The 26,131-nt window shown below is 48.9% G+C and overlaps 1 protein-coding gene across 2 annotated transcripts in view; it reads left to right on the forward strand.

The window, feature by feature from the left end:
* Positions 1-1,509: 1,509 nt before the first annotated feature.
* ZC3H3 (zinc finger CCCH-type containing 3) overlaps positions 1,510-26,131 on the forward strand; it is a 298,560-nt gene continuing 273,938 nt past the window's right edge. For both annotated transcript variants that reach the window (XM_040352126.1, XM_040352125.1), the window contains exons 1-3: positions 1,510-1,659; positions 4,866-6,024; positions 16,631-16,830. In XM_040352126.1, coding sequence (XP_040208060.1) covers positions 1,533-1,659; positions 4,866-6,024; positions 16,631-16,830 — 1,486 coding nt within the window. In that variant the 5' untranslated portion in view covers positions 1,510-1,532. The remainder of the gene's footprint in view (positions 1,660-4,865; positions 6,025-16,630; positions 16,831-26,131) is intronic.

Below are 26,131 nucleotides of genomic sequence, written 5' to 3' on the forward strand. Positions count from 1 at the left end.
CATGTATTGTCACCATTGCTCATTTACTATCCATGTATTGTCACCATTGCACACTCACTGCCCATGAATTGTCACCATTGCCCACTCACTGCCCATGTATTGTCACCATTGCCCACTCACTGCCCATGAATTGTCACCATTGCCCACGCACTGCCTGTGTATTGTCACCATTGCCCACTCACTACCCATGTGTTGTCAACATTGCCCACTCACTGCCCATGAATTGTCACCATTGCCCTCTCACTGCCCATGTATTGTCACAATTGCCCATGTATTGTCATCATTGTTCTATCACTGCCCATGTATTGTCACAATTGCCCATATATTGTCATCATTGTCCTGTCACTGACCATTTTAATGTCACCATTGCCCTCTCACTGACCATTTTAATGTCACCATTGCCCACTCACTGCCCATGAATTGTCACCACTGCCCTCTCACTGCCCATGTATTGTCACCATTGCTCATTTACTATCCATGTATTGTCATCATTGTCCGCACACTGCCCATGTATTGTCATTATTGCCCCCTCAATGCCCATGATTTGTCACCATTGCCCACTTACTGCCCATGTATTGTCACCGTTACCCACTCACTGCCCATGTATTGTCACCATTGCCCACTCACTGCCCATGTATTGTTACCATTGCCCTCTCACTGCCCATGTATTGTCACCATTGCTCATTTACTATCCATGTATTGTCACCATTGCCCACTCACTGCCCATGAATTGTCACCATTGCCCACTCACTGCCCATGAATTGTCACCATTGCCCACGCACTGCCTGTGTATTGTCACCATTGCCCACTCACTTCCCATGTGTTGTCAACATTGCCCACTCACTGCCCATGAATTTTCACCATTGCCCACTCACTGCCCATGTATTGTCACCATTGCCCTCTCACTGCCCATGAATTGTCACCATTGCCCACTCACTACCCATGAATTGTCACATATTTCTGTAATTACCAGCATGTGAGGATTTGATGTCCCCCTCGGAGTGTCATGTTTGTATTGATCACCATATTACAGACCTCCTGGTCCCTTCCTCAGGCTCAGGCATAGAATGGTTCTCTTCTTTGACTCAACTGAACCTGAAATAGAGAAGAATATGAATTTTAGGGCCCCAGTGTCACCCCCAGAACCTGGAGGGCCCCCAGCTACAATGCCTGCTGGGACTTGTAGTCCTCCAGTATAAGGGATGACAGGGGCAGCGGCTGTTGTTGACACCACGTGACAGGTCACATGGCAGGCTTCAGCTGTCCCCCGCGCTGGCATTTTACCGGTTGCTAGGACACCGCCCGCATGTTTACTGCGCCCGGCCCGGTCACGTGACACAGAGCGCGGTCGGGTTCCGCCATCTTGGAAGTGGGAAAGGAATCCTTGGCGGATTTCTTTACTGTCGAGGGGAAGAAGAAGCGGTACAGGAGGGTCATGTTTGTCCACACTGTGCACACTGCAGGCAGACGTGACCCTACCATGCTGTACAGTCTCGGCTGTCTGAGGGATTGGCCAACTGCCCGCTTCCAACATGGCGGCGGAGGGAGCGAGAGAGGGAGGGGCCGAGGATTCGAGACGCTCCACTGATGACGGAGAGACACCGACCGACATGGAGGAGGAAAGAGAGACTCTGAGGAGGCAAATCCAACAACTACAGGGTAATGGGGGGACATAGGTGAGGGGAGGGGATAATGGAGGGACATAGGTGAGGGGAGGGGATAATGGGGGGGACATAGGTGAGGGGATAATGGGGGGGACATAGGTGAGGGGATAATGGGGGGACATAGGTGAGTGGATAATGGGGGGGCATAGGTGAGGGCATAATGGGGGGACATAGGTGAGAGGGTAATGGGGGGACATAGGTGAGGGGGTAATGGGGGGACATAGGTGAGGGGATAATGGAGGGATATAGGTGACAGGGTAATGGGGGGGACATAGGTGAGGGGATAATGGGGGGACATAGGTGAGGGGAGGAGATAATGGGGGGACATAGGTGAGGGGATAATGGGGAGGACATAGGTGAGGGGGTAATGGGGGGGACATAGGTGAGGGGGTAATGGGGGGGACATAGGGGAGGGGGTGAGGGGAGGAGATAATGGGGAGACATAGGTGAGGGGAGGAGATAATGGGGGGACATAGGTGAGTGGATAATGGGGGGACATAGGTATGGGGATAATGGGGGGGACATAGGTGAGGGGATATTGGGGGGGCAGAGGGGAGGGGATAATGGGGAGGACATAGGTGAGGGGGTAATGGGGGGGACATAGGTGAGGGGAGGAGATAATGGGGGGACATAGGTGAGTGGATAATGGGGGGACATAGGTGAGTGGATAATGGGGGGACATAGGTGAGTGGATAATGGGGGGACATAGGTGAGTGGATAATGGGGGGACATAGGTGAGTGGATAATGGGGGGACATAGGTGAGTGGATAATGGGGGGGACATAGGTGAGGGGATAATGGGGGGGGCAGAGGGGAGGGGTTAATGGGGGGACATAGGTGAGGGGGTAATGGGGAGGACATAGGTAAGGGGGTAATAGGGGGGGGGCGGCATAGGTGAGGGGGTAATGGGGAGGACATAGGGGAGGGGGTAATGGGGAGGACATAGGGGAGGGGGTAATGGGGAGGACATAGGGGAGGGGGTAATGGGGAGGACATAGGGGAGGGGGTAATGGGGAGGACATAGGGGAGGGGGTAATGGGGAGGACATACGGGAGGGGGTAATGGGGGGGAGGGGGTAATGAGGAGGACATAGGGGAGAGGAGGGGATAATGGGGGGACATAGGTGAAATGGAGGGGGTAATGGGGGGACAAAGTTTAGAAGGGGGGATAATAGGGGGACAAAGTTCAGAGGAGGGGATAATAGGGGGACATAGGTGAGAGGGGGGAGGAAAGGTAAGGAGGAGACAGAGAATAAGGGGGGGGGGCGTAGGGGAGAGGGGGGGGCAGAGTGTGAAGGGGTGCATAGGGGAGAATAGGAGTGGGGAATGGGTGGGGGTTGTGGAGGAGGGGCAGGCACAGTGGGAGGAGAGATGGAGGGGGCACAGATATGGGAGGATCGGCACCATATAGGTGCCATGTATACTGGATGAAAGGAGAGAGCTGGCACAGAGGGAGGGGGGCACGGGGGAGCAATAGAGCAGGCACAGAGGGGGAGAGGCCATGGGGAGCAATGGAGGGGTGGAGGCCACGGGGGAGCAATAGAGCGTGCACAGAGGGGGGAGAGGCCATAGGGAGCAATAGAGGGGGAAGCCACGGGGGAGTGATAGAGCGGGCACAGAGGGGGGAGGTCACGGGGGAGTGATAGAGGGGGGAGGCCATGGGGGAGTGATAGAGCGGGCACAGAGGGGGGAGGCCATGGAGGAGTGATAGAGCGGGCACAGAGGGGGGAGGCCATGGGGGAGTGATAGAGCGGGCACAGAGGGGGGAGGCCATGGGGGAGTGATAGAGGGGGGAGGCCATGGGGGAGTGATAGAGGGGGTTGGCCATGGGGGAGTGATAGAGGGGGGAGGCCATGGGGGAGTGATAGAGCGGGCACAGAGGGGGGAGGCTATGGGGGAGTAATAGAGGGGGGAGGCCATGGGGGAGTGATAGAGTGGGCACAGAGGGGGGAGGCCATGGGGGAGTGATAGAGGGGGGAGGCCATGGGGGAGTGATAGAGGGGGGAGGCCATGGGGGAGTGATAGAGGGGGTTGGCCATGGGGGAGTGATAGAGCGGGCACAGAGGGGGGAGGCTATGGGGGAGTGATAGAGGGGGGAGGCCATGGGGGAGTGATAGAGCGGGCACAGAGGGGGGAGGCCACGGGGGAGTGACAGAGGGGGGAGGCTATGGGGGAGTGATAGAGCGGGCAGGCTATGGGGGAGTGATAGAGCGGGCACAGAGGGGGGATGCCATGGGGGAGTGATAGAGGGGGGAGGCCATGGGGGAGTGATAGAGGGGGGAGGCCATGGGGGAGTGATAGAGCGGGCACAGAGGGGGGAGGCTATGGGGGAGTGATAGAGCGGGCACAGAGGGGGGAGGCCATGGGGGAGTGATAGAGCGGGCACAGATGGTGAGAGGCCATGGGAGCGATAGAGCAGGCACAGAGGGGGGAGGCCATGGGGGAGTGATAGAGCGGGCACAGAGGGGGGAGGCCATGGGGGAGTGATAGAGGGGGGAGGCCATGGGGGAGTGATAGAGGGGGGAGGCCATGGGGGAGTGATAGAGGGGGTTGGCCATGGGGGAGTGATAGAGCGGGCACAGAGGGGGGAGGCTATGGGGGAGTAATAGAGGGGGGAGGCCATGGGGGAGTGATAGAGCGGGCACAGAGGGGGGAGGCCACGGGGGAGTGACAGAGGGGGGAGGCTATGGGGGAGTGATAGAGCGGGCAGGCTATGGGGGAGTGATAGAGCGGGCACAGAGGGGGGATGCCATGGGGGAGTGATAGAGGGGGGATGCCATGGGGGAGTGATAGAGGGGGGAGGCCATGGGGGAGGCCATGGGGGAGTGATAGAGCGGGCACAGAGGGGGGAGGCTATTGGGGAGTGATAGAGCGGGCACAGAGGGGGGAGGCCATGGGGGAGTGATAGAGCAGGCACAGAGGGGGGAGGCCATGGGGGAGTGATAGAGCGGGCACAGAGGGGGGAGGCCATGGGGGAGTGATAGAGGGGGGAGGCCATGGGGGAGTGATAGAGGGGAGAGGCCATGGGAGCGATAGAGCAGGCACAGAGGGGGGAGGCCATGGGGGAGTGATAGAGCGGGCACAGATGGTGAGAGGCCATGGGAGCGATAGAGCAGGCACAGAGGGGGGAGGCCATGGGAGCGATAGAGCTATAATAATTGCACTCTTTCCCCACCCTGATCAGCGATCTCATTCCTTTGCAGGTCTCATTAGCCAACACAAACATATACACGGCAACGCTCCAGCACCGGCGGCACCAGCACATCCAAGATGGCGGGACCCATTGCAGCTACAGTACCGGCCTCGAGGATCTTTCCGTGGAGGGGCTCCTATAACCGGGTACCAACCACGACAGCCCCACCCACACAGCACATGGCGAGCTCAGTACTCGCTGGTTAATAGGACTTCTCGAGGAGCGGAACACAGCGCCCCCTCCCCTGTGGTGGTTCCAAGCGTCACTCCAGCATCTCTTCTCAATAAGGGAAAATTCCCGGCACACAATAATGCAGCCAAATCGGAACCAGCCAGCAGACAGACAGTGCCGGGGAACCCGACCGTCATCAATAATAATAATAATAAAACACTCGCTGTGCCAAAGGCAAAATGTCCGCCATCGGCGAGTGCCCAGAAGCCGCTGTCAGATGAAGCCGCTGTGCCCTCCACGTCTGCAGAGTGGGGCGTCAGACTCAGGAAAAACCCTCCGGGGGCTCCTGGAGGACCTTGCAGGACATCTGCCCAGGTCCCCCGGACCTCCCAGAACTTATCCAATACAACTCGGGGATCTGCAGGAACACTGCCGTCTTCTAATCGCCTCCCCCTCCCTCATCTCAAACCTGCCATCGCCTCCCCTCCCCCAAATTCTATGACCACTGCCAAGAACAAACTCGTCCCCCCCAACCCTTCTCCGAACCCACCCAAAACTACTTTGCCTGCCGTCCCTCCAACTAGAGCCCTCAGGTCTTCCAGGACTAAATACACCTGGGTGGCCGAATCTCCTAAAACCACCCCGTCTGCCAAAAAAGTCAGCCCGGGCGCAAAGAGGGCGAGCGCGGGTACGGAGAAGGTCAAGTCTCCAGCCAATGGGAATGGCAGCAAACCGAAAAAGAACAGCCCCCACCAAAAATGTACCCCCAAGAACCGCTACAAGTGGAAAGCTCAGCCGTCCGCCGCCGCCTCCTCGGCACCCGCCGCTTCCAGCCAAACCGCCATTACCAGGAGCGCTCAGAGGACACAGACTCCCGAGACCACCAGGTCGCCACATGGCGTAGGGGGTGCCGCCGCTGCCTCTTACAGGGACTCCGGGAATTCCGGCTACAAAGTGAAGAGCCGGACCAAGATAGTGAGGAGGCGGAGCACTTCCAGGTACACGGGGAGCTCACCACCTGTACATGAAATACATCCTCACATTTCCCTGTTATTTCTGCTGGAGCTTTAGGGGGTCTTCTTCTATTTTATGGGGGAGGGGCTTTATTGCTGCGAGGAGAAATCCAACATGTTATCCCCAGAACCGGGGGGGGGGTCCTCCAATGGGGGACGCTGTTCTGGGGTCAGCTGTCTTATAACCCTTTCCCTGCCAGAGCCGTTTTTTTTGTTGCATACATGTTAAAGCAGAGTTCCACACAAAAATGGAACTTCCACTTTTCACAAACACCCCCCCCCCCCCCTCCGGTGTCACATTTGGCACCTTTCAGGGGGGAGGGGGGTGCAGATACCTGTGTAATACAGGTATTTTGCTCCCACTTCCAGGCATAGATAGCCGAGCCACCCGCGGGTATCTACGCCACTTCTGGCGCCTCCTCAGCCCCCGCTGTCTTCTGAGAGACACACAGATCCCAGAAGACAGCAGGGACTAGTGGGATTGCGCAGCGCTACTAGTGCATGCGCAATAGGGAACCAGGCTGCGAAGCCGCAAGGCTTCACTTCCTGATTCCCTTACCCAAGATGGCAGTGGCAGCACCCGAGAGCCAAGGGCCAGATCGGCTTTGGGTGCCGACATCGCGGGGTGCCCTGGACAGGTAAGTGTCCTTATTTTAAAAGTCAGCAGCTGCAGGATTTGTAGCTGCTGACTTTAAACAAAAAAATAATAATTTGGTGGAACTTGGCTTTAACCATTTCAGCCCCGGAAGATTTACCCATCTTTATGACCAGGCTATTTTTGCAATACGGCACTGCGTTACTTAAGCTGACAATTGCAGGTCCCCCAAACAACAAGCTTTACACACTTGTAGAGATAGAGGGGGGCTACATGTGTGCCAAGTTCCGGGTCCAGGGGACCTAAGACCGGCCGGTACCAGGTCCCCAAAATCACCGGAGAAATTACCGTTTAACATGGGAGTCTATGGAAGGGGTGCCTGGATTTGAAAAATCGGTGCTCCCCCGCCGTAGGTCCTCCAGACAACAAACTTTGCACACTTGTAGAGGAAGAGTGGGGCTACATGTGTGCCGAGTTTGGGGTCCAGGGACCCTACGGCCAGACAGTACCGGGTCCCCAAAGTCTGGGAGATCAGGTGCAAAAAGGTGACTCGAGTATAAGCCGAGGGGGGCATTTTCAGCACACAAAAAATGTGCTAAAAAACTCGGCTTATACTCGAGTATATACGGTATCCAATAAAAAAAAAAAATCACAATAAGCGTTTTAATGATTGGTTATTTTTTGCGCTATAAACAAAAAAAATATATCAATATACACTTATTGGGATTTTTTTTACTAAAAATATGTAGCAGAATACATATTGGCCTAAACCAGTGTTTCTCAATTCCAGTCCTCAGGCCCCCCCAACAGGTCAGGTTTTCAGGATTTCCCTCAGATGAAAAGGCTGTGGTGATTACTTAGGCTGGGTTCACACTACTACACTACTTTCATCCTACTTTGCTCTGCTACATTGGTCCTACATTTATCCTACATTGGTCCTACATCCATCCTACTTTCATGAACAGGATACTACTTTGGTCCGACTTCAATGATATTCAATGGGCCTGAAGTAGGATCAATGTAGGACCAAAAGTAGTACAGGGAGCATTTTCAAAGTCGGACCGACTTGTGTAGGACGCTACAAGACGCTCTCATAGGGAAACATTGAACACAGAGCAAAGTAGGATGAAAGTAGTGTGAACCCAGAGTTCGGCAGTGAAACTGATCAAATCACCTGTGCAAAATAATGGAAATCCGGAAAACCTGACCTGTTGGGGGGGCCTGAGGACTGGAATTGAGAAACGCTGGTCTAAACCGATGAAGAAATTAGAATTTTTTTTTTTTTATTGGATATGTTTTATAGCAGAAAGTTAAATTTGTGTTTTTTGCTTTTTTTTTTTTCTCAAAATTGTCACTCTGGTTATTTTGCGCTATAAACAAAAAAAAAAAACATTTTAAAGGGCGACAGTTTAGAAAAAAAAATAATATATATATTTTTTACTTTCTGCTATAAAACATATTCAATAACAAAAAAAAAAAAAAATAATTTCATCAGTTTAGGCCAATATGTATTCTGCTACATATTTTTAGTAAACAAATCGCAATAAGCGTTTTTTTTTTTTTTGTTTATAGCGCAAGAAATAACCAATATACGCTTATTGGGATTTTTTTTTTACTAAAAATATGTAGCAGAATACATATTGGCCTAAACTGAGGAAGAAACTTGATTTTTTTTTTTTTTTTATTGGATATGTTTTATAGCAGATAGTAAAAACAAAATATATATATATTTTTTTCACAATTATCAGTGTTTTTTTGTTGTGCAAAGAATCGCCCAAAAATGGCCTGGTCATGAAGGGGGGGGGGGGGTGTAAATCTTCCAAAGGTCAAGGGGTTAAACAACAATCAGATGGGAGATCTGCAAATATTTTCCCTTTTCCCCAGAAGTTGTCTGGCTCCATGCCGCCCTCTAGTGCTCATTAATAAGAATGACTGACTTTGGAGAATGTGTCTCGACAGATTAGGGGGGAGATGTAATAAAACTGAACACACAGGCCCAGATTCTCGTAGATCGCCGCAAGATTGTGCGGGCGTAACGTATCTCATTTAAGTTACGCCGCCGCAAGTTTTTCAGGCAAGTGCTTTGTTCACAAGGGGGCGTGTATCATTTAAATGAAGCGCGTCCCCGCGCCGAACGAACTGCGCATGCGCCATCCCTAAAATATCCCAGTGTGCATTGCTCTAAACGACGTCGCAAGGACGTCATGGTTTTTGACGTGGACGTAAATTACGTCCAGCCCCATTCACGGACGATTTACGCAAACGACGTAACTTTTTAAAATTTCAACGCCGGAACGACGGCAATACTTAACATTGGCTGCGCCTCATATAGCAGGGGCAACTATATGCCGGGAAAAGCCTAACGTAAACGTCGTAACTTTACTGCGCCGGCCGCACGTACGTTTGGGAATTCACGTATCTAGCTAATTTGCATACTCGACGCGGAAATCGACGGAAGCGCCACCTAGCGGGCAAAAAACAAATTGCAGTTAAGATCCGACGGCGTAAGAGACTTACGCCTGTCAGATCTAATGGATATCTATGCGTAACTGATTCTAAGAATCAGGCGCATAGATACGACGGGCCGTCGTAAATTAGGATTTACGACGGCGTACATGGCGCTGCGCCGTCGTAAGCCCTTTGAGAAAGTGGTGGGCACTACTTAGCAGTACTGATATGCATGATAGGTGGCACTGATTGGCAGCACCGATGGGCAGCACAAATAGAGGCACTGATTGGCAGCACTGGTGGGCTTTGATAGGTGACGCTGGTGGGCACTACTTAGCAGTACTGATATGCACTAATAGGTGGCACTGGTGGGTGCTGGTAGGTGGCACTGATTGGCAGCACTGGTGGGCTTTGATAAGTGGTACTGGTGGGCACTACTTGGCAGTACTGATATGCACTGATAGGTGGCACTGATTGGCAGCACTGGTGGGCTTTGATAGGTGACACTGGTGGGCACTACTTGGCAGTACTGATAAGCACTGATAGGTGGCACTGGTGGGTACTGGTAGAAGGCAGTGAGACCCCCTTGTCTCTGTGCTGGGAGAGCGTTGTGCAGCCCCACAGAAAAAAAGCCCAGTCCAGTGAAGCAACATAAATGTACACTGTTGGGGTCAAGGGCCCAATCCACCCTATTTTGTAGACGCTATAAATTTTGCGCAAACCAATCGATAAACGCTTATTGATGTTTTTTCTTTTTTTTACCAAAAATAGGTAGAAGAATACGTATCGGCCTAAACTGAGGGAAAAAAATGATTTTTTTTATATCTTTTTGGGGGATATTTATTATAGCAAAAAGTAAAAAATATTAGTTTTTTTTTAAAATTGTCGCTCTATTTTTGTTTATAGCGCAAAAAATAAAAGCCGCAGAGGTGATCAAATACCACCAAAAGAAATCTCTATTTGTGGGGAAAAAAAGGACGCCAATTTTGTTTGGGAGCCACGTCGCACGACCGTGCAATTGTCAGTTAAAGTGACGCAGTGCCGAATCGCAAAACCTGGCCTGGGCATTTAGCTGCATAATGGTCCGGTCTTAAGTGGTTAAATAAAAAAAAAAAAAAAAAACAAGCCCATAATTGGACATCTTACCTCTATACCTGTTTGTAGGCAGTATCTAGACATGTGCATGAGCCATGAATAAGCACTGATCGCATTGCGAAACGCGTAGGTGTATGCCACCCTTTGCTGTTATTTGTAGTGCATTTTCCATCCAATTTTTTAAAATAAAGACAACCTAAGGTTTTTTTTTTTTGGAGGTGCGGCTGTCCATCCTTTCAGCTTCTACATTTAGACATGTGCACTGCTGAAAAATGTGTTTTGTTTTCCTTTTTTTTTTTTGAGTCATACTGCCATCTGTCAGTGCCTCCAGCCAGTGCTACCCACCAGTGCCAACCAGTGTCGCCAGCCAGTGTCACCCGCCACTGCTAGCCAGTGCCACCACCAATCAGTGCCAACCAGTTCCAATTGCCAGTGCCATCTGTCCCAAACCAGTGCCACCTGCCAGTGCCAATAGTGCCATCTGTCAGTTCCAAACCAGTGCCACCTGCCAGTGCAATCTGTACTGAGGACTTCAAGTGTCTGCTAGAGTGACAGGAGTAAGCAGAAAGGAGTGGGTGAGGTGTATTTACTTATTTTTTTTTTTAAAATCTGCCTAAAATATCGGCCACAAAAATCGGCATCATATTTTGGCCATGGGCCACCCCAATTTCGAAATATCGGCATCGGCCAGAGAAAAACCCATATCTTTCGTCCTCTAGTTATGGTCGAAATTTATTATTTCAAATAAATTGGTAACTTTGGAAAAAATTCGATTTTCAAAATTCGGAAATTCAGAAATCCGAAATAACTACCGTATTTTCCGGCGTATAAGACGACCCCCTAATATTCCAGGAAAATTTTTGGTTTTGGGATATACTCACCGTATAAGACGACCCCCTTCCTACTAGTCTTTCTGGAAGCTGAGGGGGAGCCAGAACCGCTGACAGGAACAGGCTTTTTCAAATCTCACTGCACTGTGCCATTACATGCCTCACTGTGCCATTACATTACATGCCCCCACTGTGCCATCACTTGCCCCCACTGTGCCATCACTTGCCCCCCACTGTGCCATCACTTGCCCCCCACTGTACCATTACTTGCCCCTCACTGTACCATCACTTGCCCCTCACTGTGCCATCACTTGCCCCCCACTGTGCCATCACTTGCCCCTCACTGTACCATTACTTGCCCCTCACTGTACCATCACTTGCCCCTTACTGTGCCATCACTTGCCCCTCACTGTACCATCACTTGCCCCCACTGTACCATCACTTGCCCCCCACTGTACCATCACTTGCCCCCCACTGTGCCATCACTTGCCCCCCACTGTGCCATCACTTGCCCCTCACTGTGCCATCACTTGCCCCCCACTGTGCCATCACTTGCCCTCCACTGTGCCATGACTTGCCCCTCACTGTGCCATGACTTGCCCCTCACTGTGTCATCACTTGCCCCTCACTGTGTCATCACTTGCCCCTCACTGTGTCATCACTTGCCCCTCACTGTGTCATCACTTGCCCCTCACTGTGCCATCACTTGCCCCTCACTGTGCCATCACTTGCCCCTCACTGTGCCATCACTTGCCCCTCACTGTGCCATCACTTGCCCCTCACTGTGCCATCACTTGCCCCCACTGTGCCTGAACTTGCCCCCCAGTGCAATCACTGCAAACACTCACTTTTTTGCAGGCGGTGACAGTCTCCGTGCTGCGAGCGCGAGCGTCAATGATTTGAAAGCCGCGCCTTCTCCTCAGACTGTCCTGTGTTAGGCGGAACACAAATCTTCCCAGCAGCGCTTCTGTTCTGTGTTCCTCCTATCACGGACGTCTTCTCATCTCGTCCGAGGATGAGAAGGCATCTGTGATAGGAGGAACACAGAACAGAGGCGCTGCTGGGAAGATTTGTGTTTCACCTATCACAGAACACTCTGAGAAGAAGGAGCGTCTTTTAAATCATTGACGCTCGCGCTCGCAGCACGGAGACCGTACCCGGCGTATAAGACGACCCCCGACTTTGGATGCATGTTTTTGCATCCAGAAAGCCGTCTTATACGCCGGAAAATACGGTAACTATTAACCACTTACGGACCGCCCGCCGTCATTCTACGTCGGTACTTTGAAGAGAAGTATCGTTATGGCGGCAGCTAGTTACCATAACCCCCGGTATCCTCTTCTTCAGCCGGCGGTCCACGATTTCGCCGCAAGATCAGCTGCAGGGGAGGGGCCCCCCTCCAGCCGCGCTTCAGGGCCCTCCTCCGCTTACCGGAGCAGCCGGCAGTGGCGGAGGCGATTGGGGCCCCCTCCTCCCTCCCCCCGGGTATGGAGTGAGGGGAAGATGGGGCCCCCACCCGTCTCCATATCAGTGTAGGGAGGAAGCGACATCAAAACGTCACTTCCGCCCATAGCTCTTAAAGTAACATTTTTTTTTTATTATTGCATTTTTATTGTAAATATGAGATGTGAGGTCTTTTTGACCCCAATTCTCATATTTAAGAGGACCTGTCATGCTTCTTTTCTATTCCTTGTAATACAGGGGTCTCAAACTCAAATTACCTGAGGGCCACAAGACAAGTTTTCATATGCCATGGGGGGCCGCATGCAAACTTTCAAACTTCAAAAACAACAGTACTGGTGTCAGCGAACACATTATTAACCCCCAGCACTGGTGTCAGCGAGCGCATTATTACCACCAGCACTGGTGTCAGCGAGCGCATTATTACCACCAGCACTGGTGTCAGCGAGCGCATTATTACCACCAGCACTGGTGTAAGGCAGGGTTGACAAATTTGCTTGGAATCTAGGAGCCAGCTAAAAAAGTTAGGAGCCAGAAAACGCGCCCCGTCCCGACGAGCTTGCGCGCAGAAGCGAACACATACGCGAGCAGCGCCCGCATATGTAAACGGTGTTCAAACCACACATGTGAGGTATCGCTGCGATTGGTAGAGTGAGAGCAATAATTCTAGCTCCTCTGTAACTTAAAACATGCAACCTGTAGATTTTTTTAAACGTCGCCTATGAAGATTTTAAAGGGTAAAAAAGTTTGTCGGCATTCCACAAGCGGACACAATTTTGCAGCGTGACATGTTGGGTATGAATTTACTCAGCGTAACATTATCTTTCATAATATTAAAAAAAATGGGGATAACTTTACTGTTGTCTTATTCTTTAATTAAAAAAAATAAATTTTTTCCCAAAAAAGTGCGCTTGTAAGACCGCTGCGCAAATACGGCGTAACAGAAAGTATTGCAACGATCGCTATTTTATTCTCTAGGGTGTTAGGATAAAAAATATATATAATGTTTGGGGGTTCTAATTAGAGGGAAGGAGATGGCAGTGAAAATAGTGTAAAATGACATTAGAATTGCTGTTTAACTTGTAATGCTTAACTTGTAATACCAACGGCCACCACCAGATGGCACCAGCTCAAAAAAAAAATATATATTTTTTTTTTTGCTCACCTCACTTCCACCCTGCCTGCGGGCCATTTATAACTGGTCCGCGGGCCGCAAATGGCCCGCGGGCCGGTACTTTGAGACCACTGTTGTAATAGGAATAAAAGTGACACAATAAACACACAAGGTCACACATAACCCCTACAGTGCCCCCTAGTGGTTAACTGCTAAACTGCAATTGTCATTTTCACAGTAATCACTTTTCACAGTAATAGGAATAAAAGTGAGACAATAAAAAAAAAAAAAAAAAAAAAAGAACAGCGTAAAAATAAAAGATAAAATACATAATAAAACATTTTTTTAAACGCGCCCCGTCCCTCCGAGCTCGCATGCAGAATCGAACGCATAACGCGAGCAGCGCCCGCATATGAAAACTGTGTTCAAACCACACGTGATGTATCGCTGTGATCGTTAGAGCGAGAGCAATAATTCTAGCCCTAGAACTCCTCTGTAACTGAAAACATGCAACCTGTCGCCATTTCACGACCGGGCGCAACTTTGAAGCGTGACAATTTACTCGGTGTAACATTATCTTTCACAATATATAAAAAAAAAAATTGGTCTAACTTTACTGGTGTCTTTTTTTTTAATTCTAAAATTTATTTTTTTTCCAAAAAAGTGCGCATGTAAGACCGCTGTGCAAATACGGTGTGACATAAAGTATTGCAATGACCGCCATTTTATTCTCTAGGGTGTTAGAAAAAAAAATGTTTAATGTTTGGGGGTTCTAAGTCAGGGCTCGACAAATCCCGGTCGCCAGGTCGCCATGGCGACTAGAAATAGCCTCCTGGCGACTTGGCTTGGAAGGTGGGCAAAAAAGTCCCCAGCTCTTCCTTGTGTGAGCTGGAGCCATCTGGTTGTGGCCGTTGGTATTACAAGTTAAACAGCAATTCTAATGTAATTTTTCAATATTTTCACTGCCATCTTCTTCCCTCTAATTCGAACGCCCAAACATTATATATATTTTTTATTCTAACACCCTAGAGAATAAAATGGCGATCGTTGCAATACTTTCTGTCACACAGTATTTGAGCAGCGGTCTTACAAGTGCACTTTTTTGGGGAAAAAATTACACTTTTTTTAATAAAAAAAATAAGACAACAGTAAAGTTATCCCCATTTTTTTAAATATTATGAAAGATAATGTTACGCCGAGTAAATTGATACCCAACATGTCACGCTTCAAAATTGCGTCCGCTCGTGGAATGCTGACAAACTTTTACCCTTTAAAATCTCCATAGGCGACGTTTAAAAAAAATCTACAGGTTGCATGTTTTGAGTTGCACGTAATGTTCGCTTCTGCGCGCAAGCTCGTCGGGACGGGGTGCGTTTTCTGGCTCCTAACTTTTTTTAGCTGGCTCCTAGATTCCAAGCAAATTTGTCAAACCCTTAGATAAGTAATTTTCTAGCAAAAAAATTGTTTTTAACTTGTGAACACAAAGTCTGAAAAACAGGCCCGGTCCTTAAGTGGTTAAATTGTAGGTATTGGAATTTCCTTTCAAATTTGGCTGTTATTGAACGGAGCGAATGCAAATTTATCCGAAGTTACGGATTATCCGAAATAACTAATGTCGCATCTAAACAAATTAATAAAAATAAAAGTTTTTTATTATTATTTATTATTGTTAATTCGTTACATTCCATTCGTTTAGATGCAGCGTTCTTTATTTCGGATACATTTGTATTCATTGTGTCCGCTAACAGCCAAATTTGATAGGAAATTCCAATACCTATAATTTAATAGTTAGTAATAGTTATCATTATTAGTTAGTTAGTTTGGATCTTTGAGTTGTTGTATCCTTTGAGTTGTTGTATCCTTTGAGTTGTTGTATCCTTTGAGTCGTTGTATCCTTTGAGTCGTTGGACCTTTGAGTCGTTGGACCTTTGAGTCGTTGGACCTTTTGAGTCTTGGATCCTTTGAGTCTTGGATCCTTTGAGTCGTTGGACCTCTGAGTCGTTGGATCTCTAAATCATTGGACCTTTGAGTCGTTGATCCTTTGAGTCGTTGGACCTTTTGAGTCGTTGGACCTTTTGAGTCGTTGGACCTTTTGAGTCGTTGGACCTTTTGAGTCGTTGGATCCTTTGAGTCGTTGGACCTTTTGAGTCGTTGGACCTTTTGAGTCGTTGGGTCTTTGAGTCGTTGGATCCTTTGAGTCGTTGGATCCTTTGAGTCGTTGGATCCTTGGAGTCGTTGGATCCCTGGAGTCGTTGGATCCCTGGAGTCGTTGGATCCTTGGAGTCGTTGGATCCTTGGAGTCGTTGGATCCTTGGAGTCGTTGGATCCTTGGAGTCGTTGGATCCTTGGAGTCGTTGGATCCTTGGAGTCGTTGGATCCTTTGAGTCGTTGGATCCTTTGAGGTTTCAGATTTTCGTTCTTCTTTTCGGATTTTCGAATTTTTATTGTTTTTGGAAAAATTAGTTAAACGGGTAGCTGTTGCGAATATTTTTTCGAATTTCGTTGAAAAACTAATTCGGAACGAAACGTAAGTCAGTAGCAGTAAGTGCTGAAGCCAAAAAATCAACATGGCAGATCTATTTCATATTGACCAATGTAATAAAAAAATAATAAGAATAATAATAACCCCAATGCCCCACCCCCCCCCCCCCCCACCGCCATCATCATCATCAAGGGTCCTGCACTTCCACCCTCTTCGCGTTCAGTGGTGTTGGGGGGATCTTTACCGCTGTAGTAGTCCTGATATTTCAATCCAGATGATTGGTGACATCTATTGGTGAAAGAGGATTACTGCAGGGGGTCGCTGTGGACTGAAGGTGAGAATTGCAGTGAAAGCTCTTTTTTTTTTTTCAGTGGACTATTTTAATATTTTTTTTTTGTTTGGAGTTCGAACTTTTTAGGTTCTTTTGGCTTTACTTTCACTGTACACTCCAATTATTAAAAAAATTATCATTTCAGGTCAGTCTATTGATCTCTAAGCCAGAAGTGTTTTTCATTGATGTCCTTTATTCTCTACTAACCCCCATCTCTGTCTCCACTTATTTCCAGGTCTCCTGTAGAGAAGAAGGCCTCCCCCCTCCTTCCTCTGACTGTGAAGAGTCGGTACGTCCTCCGCAGGAAGAGCGCCCCCCGGGTGAAGTCCCCGGTAACTGTGAAAAGGAGCTCCCCGCGTGCGCTGGTCCATCTCTCCAAACACCGACTGAGGAGACTTCCCCCCACCAAGACGCAGTCCCCCGCCGCCCGGGACGGTAGGTTCATAATATGTGTGTGTGTGTGTGTGTGTGTGTGTATATATGTATGTTTGTGTGTGTGTACTATATTCCTTCTGCGTGGCTAAAATAGTGATAAAGTATATTGTGTTAGCTGCTGACAACCACTGTGTTGAACCCGACGGACTAAGACTGGGATGCCATTAACCACTTTAGGACCGTGCCTGTTTTTCAGACTACAAGTGTAAAACATTTTTTTTTGTTAGAAAATTACTTAGAACCCCCAAACATTATATATATTTTTTTCTAACACCCTAGGGAATAAAATGGCGGTCATTGCAATACTTTATGTCACACCATATTTGCGCAGCGGTCTTACAAGCGCACTTTTTTTGGAAAAAGTTAACTTTTTTTTTTTTTTAATAAAAAAAAAATAAGACAACAGTAAAGTTGGCTCAATTTTTTTTTTTATATTGTGAAAGATAATGTTACGTCGAGTAAATTGATACCCAACAGGTCACGCTTCAAAATTGCGCCCGCTCGTGGAATGGCGACAAACGTTTACCCTTTAAAATCTTCATAGGCAACATTTAAAAAATTCTACAGGTTGCAAGTTTTGAGTTACAGAGGAGGTCTAGGGCTAGAATTATTGCTCTCGCTCCAACGATTGCGGCGATACCTCACATGTGTGGTTTGAACACACGTATGTGTTCGCTTCTGCGTGCGAGCTCGTCGGGACGGGGCGCTTTAAAAAAAAATTTTTTTCTTATTTATTTTACTTGATTTTTTTTTTTTACACTGTTTTAAAAACAAAAAAAATTGTGTCACTTTTATTCCTAATACAAGGAATGTAAACATCCCTTGTAATAGAAAAAAGCATGACAGGTCCTCTTAAATATGAGATCTGGGGGTCAAAAAGACATCACACCTCATATTTACACTAAAATGCAATATAAAAAAATGTGCCTTTTAAGACGCATGGGCGGAAATGAATTATTTTCCGCCCTGCTATGCTATGGGGACGGGTGGGGGGGCCATCCTGCCCTCACTCGTATCCCAGCCAAGCAGTGAGAAGGACCTGATCGCCTCGGCTGCTGCCGACGGCTCCGGTAAGTGGCGGGAGGGGGAGCCCCCTCTCCCGCCGCCGATGATGGTGATTTCGCAGCGAATCTGCCGCGGAGACCACCGTTATCGTTTACAGGACCGGCCACTGAAAAGATGGACATCTCGGTTGTGGCAGCAGCTGCTGCCGTAAGTGAGATATTCATCTTTTAAAGTGATGACGTATATGTACGTGAGCCGGTCCTTAACCACATAAGGACCGCCTCCTGCACATATATACGTCGGCAGAATGGCACGGCTGGGCATGTACCTGTACGTCCTCTTTAAGTGCCCAGCCGTGGGGGCGCGCCCGCGACCCGGTCCGAAGCTCCGTGACCAATGGACCCGCGAACCCGATCGCTGCTGCAGTCCCGCGATCGGTTTCCGGAGCTGAAGAACGGGGAGAGCTTGAGGTCAGGACTCTGTGCAGACCAGTCAAGTTCCTCCACCCCAAACTCGCTCATCCATGTCTTTATCGACCTTGTTTTGTGCACTGGGTCCAAATCATTTTGGTGGAGGGGGATTATGATGTGTGTGTGTGTGTGTGGGGGGGGGGGGATTATGGTGTTGGGTTGTTTTTCAGGGGTTGGGTTTGGCCCCTTAGTTCCAGTGATGGGAACTCTTAAGGCTTCAGCATTCCAAGACATGTTGGACAATTTCATGCTCCCAACTTTGTGGGAACAGTTTGGAGACGGCCCCTTCCTGTTCCAACATGACTGCACACCAGGTCCATAAAGACATGGATGAGCGAGTTTGGGGTGGAGGAACTTGACTCACCTGCACAGAGTCCTGACCTCAACCCCATAGAACACCTTTGGGATAAATTAGAGTGGAGACTGCAAGCCAGACCTTCTCGTCCAACATCAGTGCCTGACCTCACAAATGCCCTTCTGGAAGAATGGTCAAACATTCCCATAGACACCCTCCTAAACCCTGTGGACGGCCTTCCCACAAGAGGTGAAGCTGTTATAGCTGCAAAGGGCGGGGCCAACTCAATATTGAACCCTCCGGACTAAGACTGGGAAGCCATTAAAGTTCATATGCGTGTAAAGGCCGGCGTCCCAATACTTTTGGTCACATAGTGTATATTGTTGTGTATGTTGGGACTTTTTCTTCAGCGCATGCAGTATACATCGACAGATGACCTTAGATGACGCGATCGATGAGGGCGCCTCCATCTAGGTGTAGCGACAACTTGATGGAGGCCTCCTCTTGTGTTTGTTTTACAGATCGAGTTCCATTTATTATAGGCCTGCCGGGAGTGTTTGTTGTATACTTTGTGTATTTTAGGTAAATTGTAAGTGATTGGCACCCTACATGGATCTCGTGCCAAGTTTTTGGCTTCTTTTTGTTTTCAAGATCTTCTTCTTCTTCTTCATCCCCTTTTTGTACCAATATTTCCATTCTCTTTTTATATTTGGTTTTCATATTCCCTGCCAATTATTGATATGTCTCGGTATCGCTCAAGTCTTGTTATACGCCTATGACCAATCATAGTGATCACATGTTTGCATGCAAACAAAACGATCATTTATGGCCTCCATTCATTACTGCTTGCTTACTATTACTATTGTGATGCTTTGATTGACCCACGGGTATCACATGGCCAGGGCCGTCTTTCTGAGCGGGCGTTCACCTAGGGCCCTATCCAGGGGCCAGGGCCAGCCCACCGCTACCTGCAGGAGTGTGTGCACTGGAGGTTAAAGCGGGAGTTCACCCATTTGTAAAAAAAAAAAAAAATTCTCCCCTTAGCTTCCTGCTCGTTCGGTCTAGGGGAATCGGCTATTTGTATTAAAATATGAGCAGTACTTACCCGTTTTCGAGATGCATCTTCTTCCGTCGCTTCCGGGTATGGGTCTTCGGGAGCGGGCGTTCCTTCTTGATTGACAGGCTTCCGAAAGGCTTCCGACGGTCGCATCCATCGCGTCACTCGTAGCCGAAAGAAGCCGAACGTCGGTGCGGCTCTATACTGCGCCTGCGCACCGACGTTCGGCTTCTTTCGGAAAATCGTGACGCGATGGATGCGACCGTCGGAAGCCTCTCGGAAGACTGTCAATCAAGAAGGAACGCCCATTCCCGAAGCCCATACCCGGAAGCGACGGAGAGGATGCGTCTCGTAAACGGGTAAGTACTGCACATATTTTAAAATAAACAGCCGATTCCCCTAGTAAAAACGAGCAGGAATCTAAGGGGGAAAAGTGCCCTCTAAGGGTGAACCCCCGCTTTAAGGATGAGCTCCGGCGTGTTCGCATAGAACACGTGCAGAGCCCGCCAGGAAGTGAGCACGGCGCTGCGCTAATCACAGCCAGAGAGACATTGTCCCGATGCTCGGCTGCGGAGATCGTAAAAATGTCTCCCTGGCTGTTATTAGCGCAGCGCCGTGCTCACTTCCTGGCGGGCTCTGCACGTGTTTTATGCGAACACGCCGGAGCTCATCCTTACCGGAGGTGGAGAGGGAATGTATGCTGCTGGGGAGGAGGAACCTATCACATGCAGTACACTGACAGATCCCTCCCCCCGGCTCCCCTACCTGCAGAGCTGTTCGGCCGCTCAGGGCTTTGATTGATGTTGAGGAGCTGCCCCGCCTCCTTCATTGTCACTGGTCGGGACTTGTGAGGGGGGGTGACCCTGCCTGTCACTGAGGGGGCGGAGCAGCCGGCCAGCCTCAGGGATGATCGCACGGTCCTTCTGGGCAAAGCAATTTGGAGGTAAAAAAAAAAAGGCTCTAAAAAAGCTGTTTTCTTTTTTATTCAGCCACTGGACTGAGAGAAATTGGGTTTAAAACTAACTTGCTCTGCTCGATTTCTTACACGAAGGACAGTGCTACTGGAGAAACCAGACACCATCTTGAGCTTTTTCAGCTTTATTACTTCTATCTTTAGACTTTTACATAGAAGTCAAAAAAAGTTTAAAAGTTCTGTTAGTTGACAAAGATCAAGATGGTATCTGTTTTTTCCTCTAGCACTGTCGCCCAGTCCCCCTGCCGTCGGCAAGTGACACACTGAATCTGGTGGCAGGGGACGGGTGGCAAGTGACACGCTGAATCTGGTGGCAGGGGACAGGTGGCAGGTGACACGCTGAATCTGGTGGCAGGGGACGGGTGGCAAGTGACACACTGAATCTGGTGGCAGGGGGGCGGGTGGCAAGTGACACGCTGAATCTGGTGGCAGGGGGGTGGTTGGCAAGTGACACGCTGAATCTGGTGGCAGGGGGCGGGTGGCAAGTGACACGCTGAATCTGGTGGCAGGGGGGTGGTTGGCAAGTGACACGCTGAATCTGGTGGCAGGGGGCGGGTGGCAAGTGACACGCTGAATCTGGTGGCAGGGGACGGGTGGCAAGTGACACGCTGAATCTGGTGGCAAGTGACACGCTGAATCTGGTGGCAGGGGACGGGTGGCAAGTGACACGCTGAATCTGGTGGCAGGGGACGGTTGGCAAGTGACACGCTGAATCTGGTGGCAGGGGACGGGTGGCAAGTGACACGCTGATTCTGGTGGCAGGGGACGGGTGGCAAGTGACACGCTGAATCTGGTGGCAGGGGACGGGTGGCAAGTGACACGCTGAATCTGGTGGCAGGGGACGGGTGGCAAGTGACACGCTGAATCTGGTGGCAGGGCACGGGTGGAAAGTGACACGCTGAATCTGGTGGCAGGGGACGGGTGGCAAGTGACACGCTGTAAAGTAGAAATAGTGTACTTTCATTCTTGAGAGTAGGTGTGCAAATTGGGGCAAGCTTGTAGGGGCCCCATAGCATTACTTTGCCCAGGAGCCCATGATGCGATTAAGATGGCCCTGCACATGGCACCTAGCACCATGTGACTGGTCATGAGTGGCTTCCATTCATGACTGCTTGCTTAAAATTGTAATGCTTCAATTGACCCACAGTTATCACATGGTACCTAGCTGTAGCCGATCACAGATCATAATAATAAGCAAGCTGTCATGAATGTCATTTACTGTCCCATCATTGGTGTCAGTGGGAGGAATAGTGTCCCATCATTGGTGTCAGTGGGAGGAATAGTGTCCCATCATTGGTGTCAGTGGGAGGAATAGTATCCCATCATTGGTGTCAGTGGGAGGAATAGTGTCCCATCATTGGCGTCAGTGGGAGGAACAGTGCCCCATCATTGGCGTCAGTGGGAGGAATAGTGTCCCATCATTGGTGTCAGTGGGAGGAATAGTGTCCCTTCATTGGTGTCAGTGGGAGGAATGGTGTCCCATCATTGGTGTCAGTGGGAGGAATAGTGTCCCATCATTGGTGTCAGTGGGAGGAATAGTGTCCCATCATTGGTGTCAGTGGGAGGAATAGTGTCCCTTCATTGGTGTCAGTGGGAGGAATAGTGTCCCATCATTGGTGTCAGTGGGAGGAATAGTGTCCCATCATTGGTGTCAGTGGGAGGAATAGTGTCCCATCATTGGTGTCAGTGGGAGGAATAGTGTCCCATCATTGGTGTCAGTGGGAGGAATAGTGTCCCATCATTGGTATCAGTGGGAGGAATAGTGTCCCATCATTGGTATCAGTGGGAGGAATAGTGTCCCATCATTGGTGTCAGTGGGAGGAATAGTGTCCCATCATTGGTGTCAGTGGGAGGAATAGTGTCCCATCATTGGTGTCAGTGGGAGGAATGGTGTCCCATCATTGGTGTCAGTGGGAGAAATAGTGACCCATCATTGGTATCAGTGGGAGGAATAGTGTCCCATCATTGGTGTCAGTGGGAGGAATAGTGTCCCATCATTGGTGTCAGTGGGAGGAATAGTGTCCCATCATTGGTGTCAGTGGGAGGAATAGTGTCCCATCATTGGTATCAGTGGGAGGAATAGTGTCCCATCATTGGTATCAGTGGGAGGAATAGTGTCCCATCATTGGTGTCAGTGGGAGGAATAGTGTCCCATCATTGGTGTCAGTGGAAGGAATAGTGTCCCATCATTGGTGTCAGTGGGAGGAATAGTGTCCCATCATTGGTGTCAGTGGGAGGAATAGTGTCCCATCATTGGTGTCAGTGGGAGGAATAGTGTCCCATCATTGGTGTCAGTGGAAGGAATAGTGTCCCATCATTGGTGTCAGTGGGAGGAATAGTGTCCCATCATTGGTGTCAGTGGGAGGAATAGTGTCCCATCATTGGTGTCAGTGGGAGGAATAGTGTCCCATCATTGGTTTCCCAAGGGTCGGGAAAAGTCAAGCAAAGGATTTCAGTTTGGAGAGCACTGGACTGGAGAGGATTTTCTGTTACTTTGTTATATTTGTGGATATGGTGCTGAGTTTGTTCTTTGGGTATATTATATCACCTTTTATATCTTTTATATGTGATGCTTGTTCTAGTTTGTAGAAATACTCTGAATCAGGTAAAGCGTCCGTCCTCCAGGTTCCTGCATTACAGGAAGCGCCCATCAGAGGGCAGCCTTGTGCCAGTCTCTGGCACCACCTTGTCCACCTTCTCGCCCGTAATGAATTGCCCAATTTCCTCTTTATGTGAAGGAAAGCAGATATCAAGTAATTTGCAGCAATAAGCGGCTAATGCCGGGTCCTCCGTATCAAAGCCGGGGGAAAAAAAATAGCCGAAAAAAACACACCCTGTGTTCATTCCTTAGGGCAGATAAAACACTAATATATAATTATCCTTGCAAATTGGATTGTTTTAAATAACCAAAACGCGGCAGCCGGGGGAAGGAATCTGCCGGCCATTTTGCGTGAGTTACTATCGCCGCGTAATTGCCGCCTTCAATCAATTCCCTTTCGCCATTAGAAATTCCATCACAATCAACATTAAAGTTTATACGTTGCCGAGGCCTATCAGCCTTCCCATTCTCGCTCCTTCTCCTTCTAAAAGGCTCCACTTTAACTGGCAAAATTAATCAGGGAGAAGATTTGAAACATTTACCCGTGTGAGGAGAGGTCAGGCTCTCGCCGCAGAGCGCCCCGGCAGATAAGCGCGGGGCTAATAAAAAGAGAAAATTGAATTACTAATGATCGCAGTCAGGCCTGTTTATAAAAACCTGGGAGGACAGCGTAAATGAATCATCTGCTTCCACGGGCCCCCCAGCTGATGGATCGGAGGTAATCCATTAGCAAGGCTAGCAGAGGAGACCTTGTTATGGTGAGAGAGAGAGACTGTGGACAGAGGGGGGATCTGTGCATTGGTGGCTCAAGGCCGTCTTTTTTGTTGATGCTTTTTGCTTTTTTTTTTAAATAAAGTTCAGTTCATCGCTCGGGGCCAAGACTTTTATTGCTGGCTTGTTAATGGAGTTTATAGTGAACTTGTAGTTGGCTTAGCTCAGGGTTTGACAAATTTGCTTGGAATCTAGGAGCCAGCTAAAAAAGTTAGGAGCCAGAAAACACGCCCCCGTCCGGACGCAGAAGCGAACGCATACGTGAGAAGCGCCCGCATATGTAAACGGTGTTCAAACCACACATGTGAGGTATCGCCGCGATAGTTAGAGCGAGAGCAATAATTCTAGCCCTAGACCTCCTCTGTAACTCAAAACATGCAACCTATAGAATTTTTTAAACGTTGCCTATGGAGATTTTAAAGGGTAAAAGTTTGTCGCCATTCCACGAGCGGATGTAATTTTGAAGCGTGACATGTTGGGTATGAATTTACTCGGCGTAACATTATCTTTCATAATATAAAAAAAAAAAATGGGGATAACTTTACTGTTGTCTTATTTTTTAATTAAAAAAAGTGTAATTTTTTCCCCAAAAAATGCGCTTGTAAGACCGCTGCGCAAATACGGCGTGACAGAAAGTATTGCAACGATCGCCATTTTATTCTCTAGGGTGTTAGGATAAAAAATATATATAATGTTTGGGGGTTCTAATTAGAGGGAAGAAGACGGCAGTGAAAATAGTGAAAAATGACATTAGAATTGCTGGTTAACTTGTAATGCTTAACTTGTAATACCAACGGCCACCACCAGATGGCGCCAGCTTACACATCTGGTGGTAATAACTTGTAATACCAACGGCTCACCACCAGATGGCGCCAGCTCACAAACCTGGCGACCAGGATTTGTCGAGCCCTGGCTTAGACCAAGACAACACCAGGAAATACGATGTATGATCCCTGAATAACTTGCCTATATGAGATTGTTGGACCTCTCATTCCCAAACCAAGTGACTTGAGTTCAGGTGTCTCCACGGAAAGGTAATGGTGATCATCTACCGAGTGTTGGAACTATACTGCCAGAGCTCATTTATGGCGGTGATGCTAGTCCTAGACCGACTTGGTATGCACTGTTCAAAAAAAAAGAGGAGGATGGTCACGGAGGGGGTAGGGGCAGTCCTTTTGAGATGTTCTTTTGCCGGCCATCGTTGGGGCCCTTTTAACCACTTACTGGCACAGGGTGACTTAGACATAAGAGGTGCATGGGGAGCTGAAACTAGGGTTTCCCAACCTTTCCAGGCGATTCTGGGTCCCACGGGCCCTCCCGTCACAGGTATGAATTGGATTGTCCATTGTGAGAAAGGGTTTTCTCATCCAACATCAGTACCCGATCTCAGAAACTGCCACAGATTTCCTATAGACATCGTCCAAAATCTTATGGAAGACCTTCTCAGTATAGTGGAGGCTGTGATAGCCACAAGAGTGGCCAACTCCATAATAATGGCCATTGTTTTGGAATGATATTTCCAAGAAGTTGATTTAGACTACAGTTTGGGGGAAGACCCTTTTCTGTTCCACCATGACTAAAGACATGACTTGACCAGTTTTGGTGTGGAGGAACTTGAGTGTCCTACACAGAGCCCTGACCTCAACCCTACTGAGCATCTGTGAGATGAATTGGAACGCTGATTGTGAGCCAGGTCTTCTCATCCAACATCAGTACTTGACCTCAAAAATGGGCACAGATTTCCACAGACACTCCAAAGTCTTATGGAAAGTCTTCCCAGAAGAGTGGAGGATGTTATAGACACAAAGGAAGCCAACTCCATATTAATAGCTTAGGAATGGGATGTCCAACAAGTTAATATAGGGTACCGTTCAGTGGCGGTTGGTGCTCAAATTTTTTTTGGGGGGGCGCAAACGTAAAAAAAAGAAAAAAATTGCAGCCTCACTGTGCCCATCAAACGCAGCCACTGTGCCATCAATTGTCACCACTGTGCCATGCCATCAAATGCAGCCACTGTGCCATCAATTGTCACCACTGTGCCATGCCATCAAACGCAGCCACTGTGCCATCAATTATCACCACTGTGCCATGCCATCAAATGCAGCCACTGTGCCATCAATTCGCACCACTG

This window comes from Rana temporaria, chromosome 5 (assembly GCF_905171775.1).
Source record: "Rana temporaria chromosome 5, aRanTem1.1, whole genome shotgun sequence".
NCBI classification, from domain to species: Eukaryota; Metazoa; Chordata; class Amphibia; order Anura; family Ranidae; genus Rana; species Rana temporaria.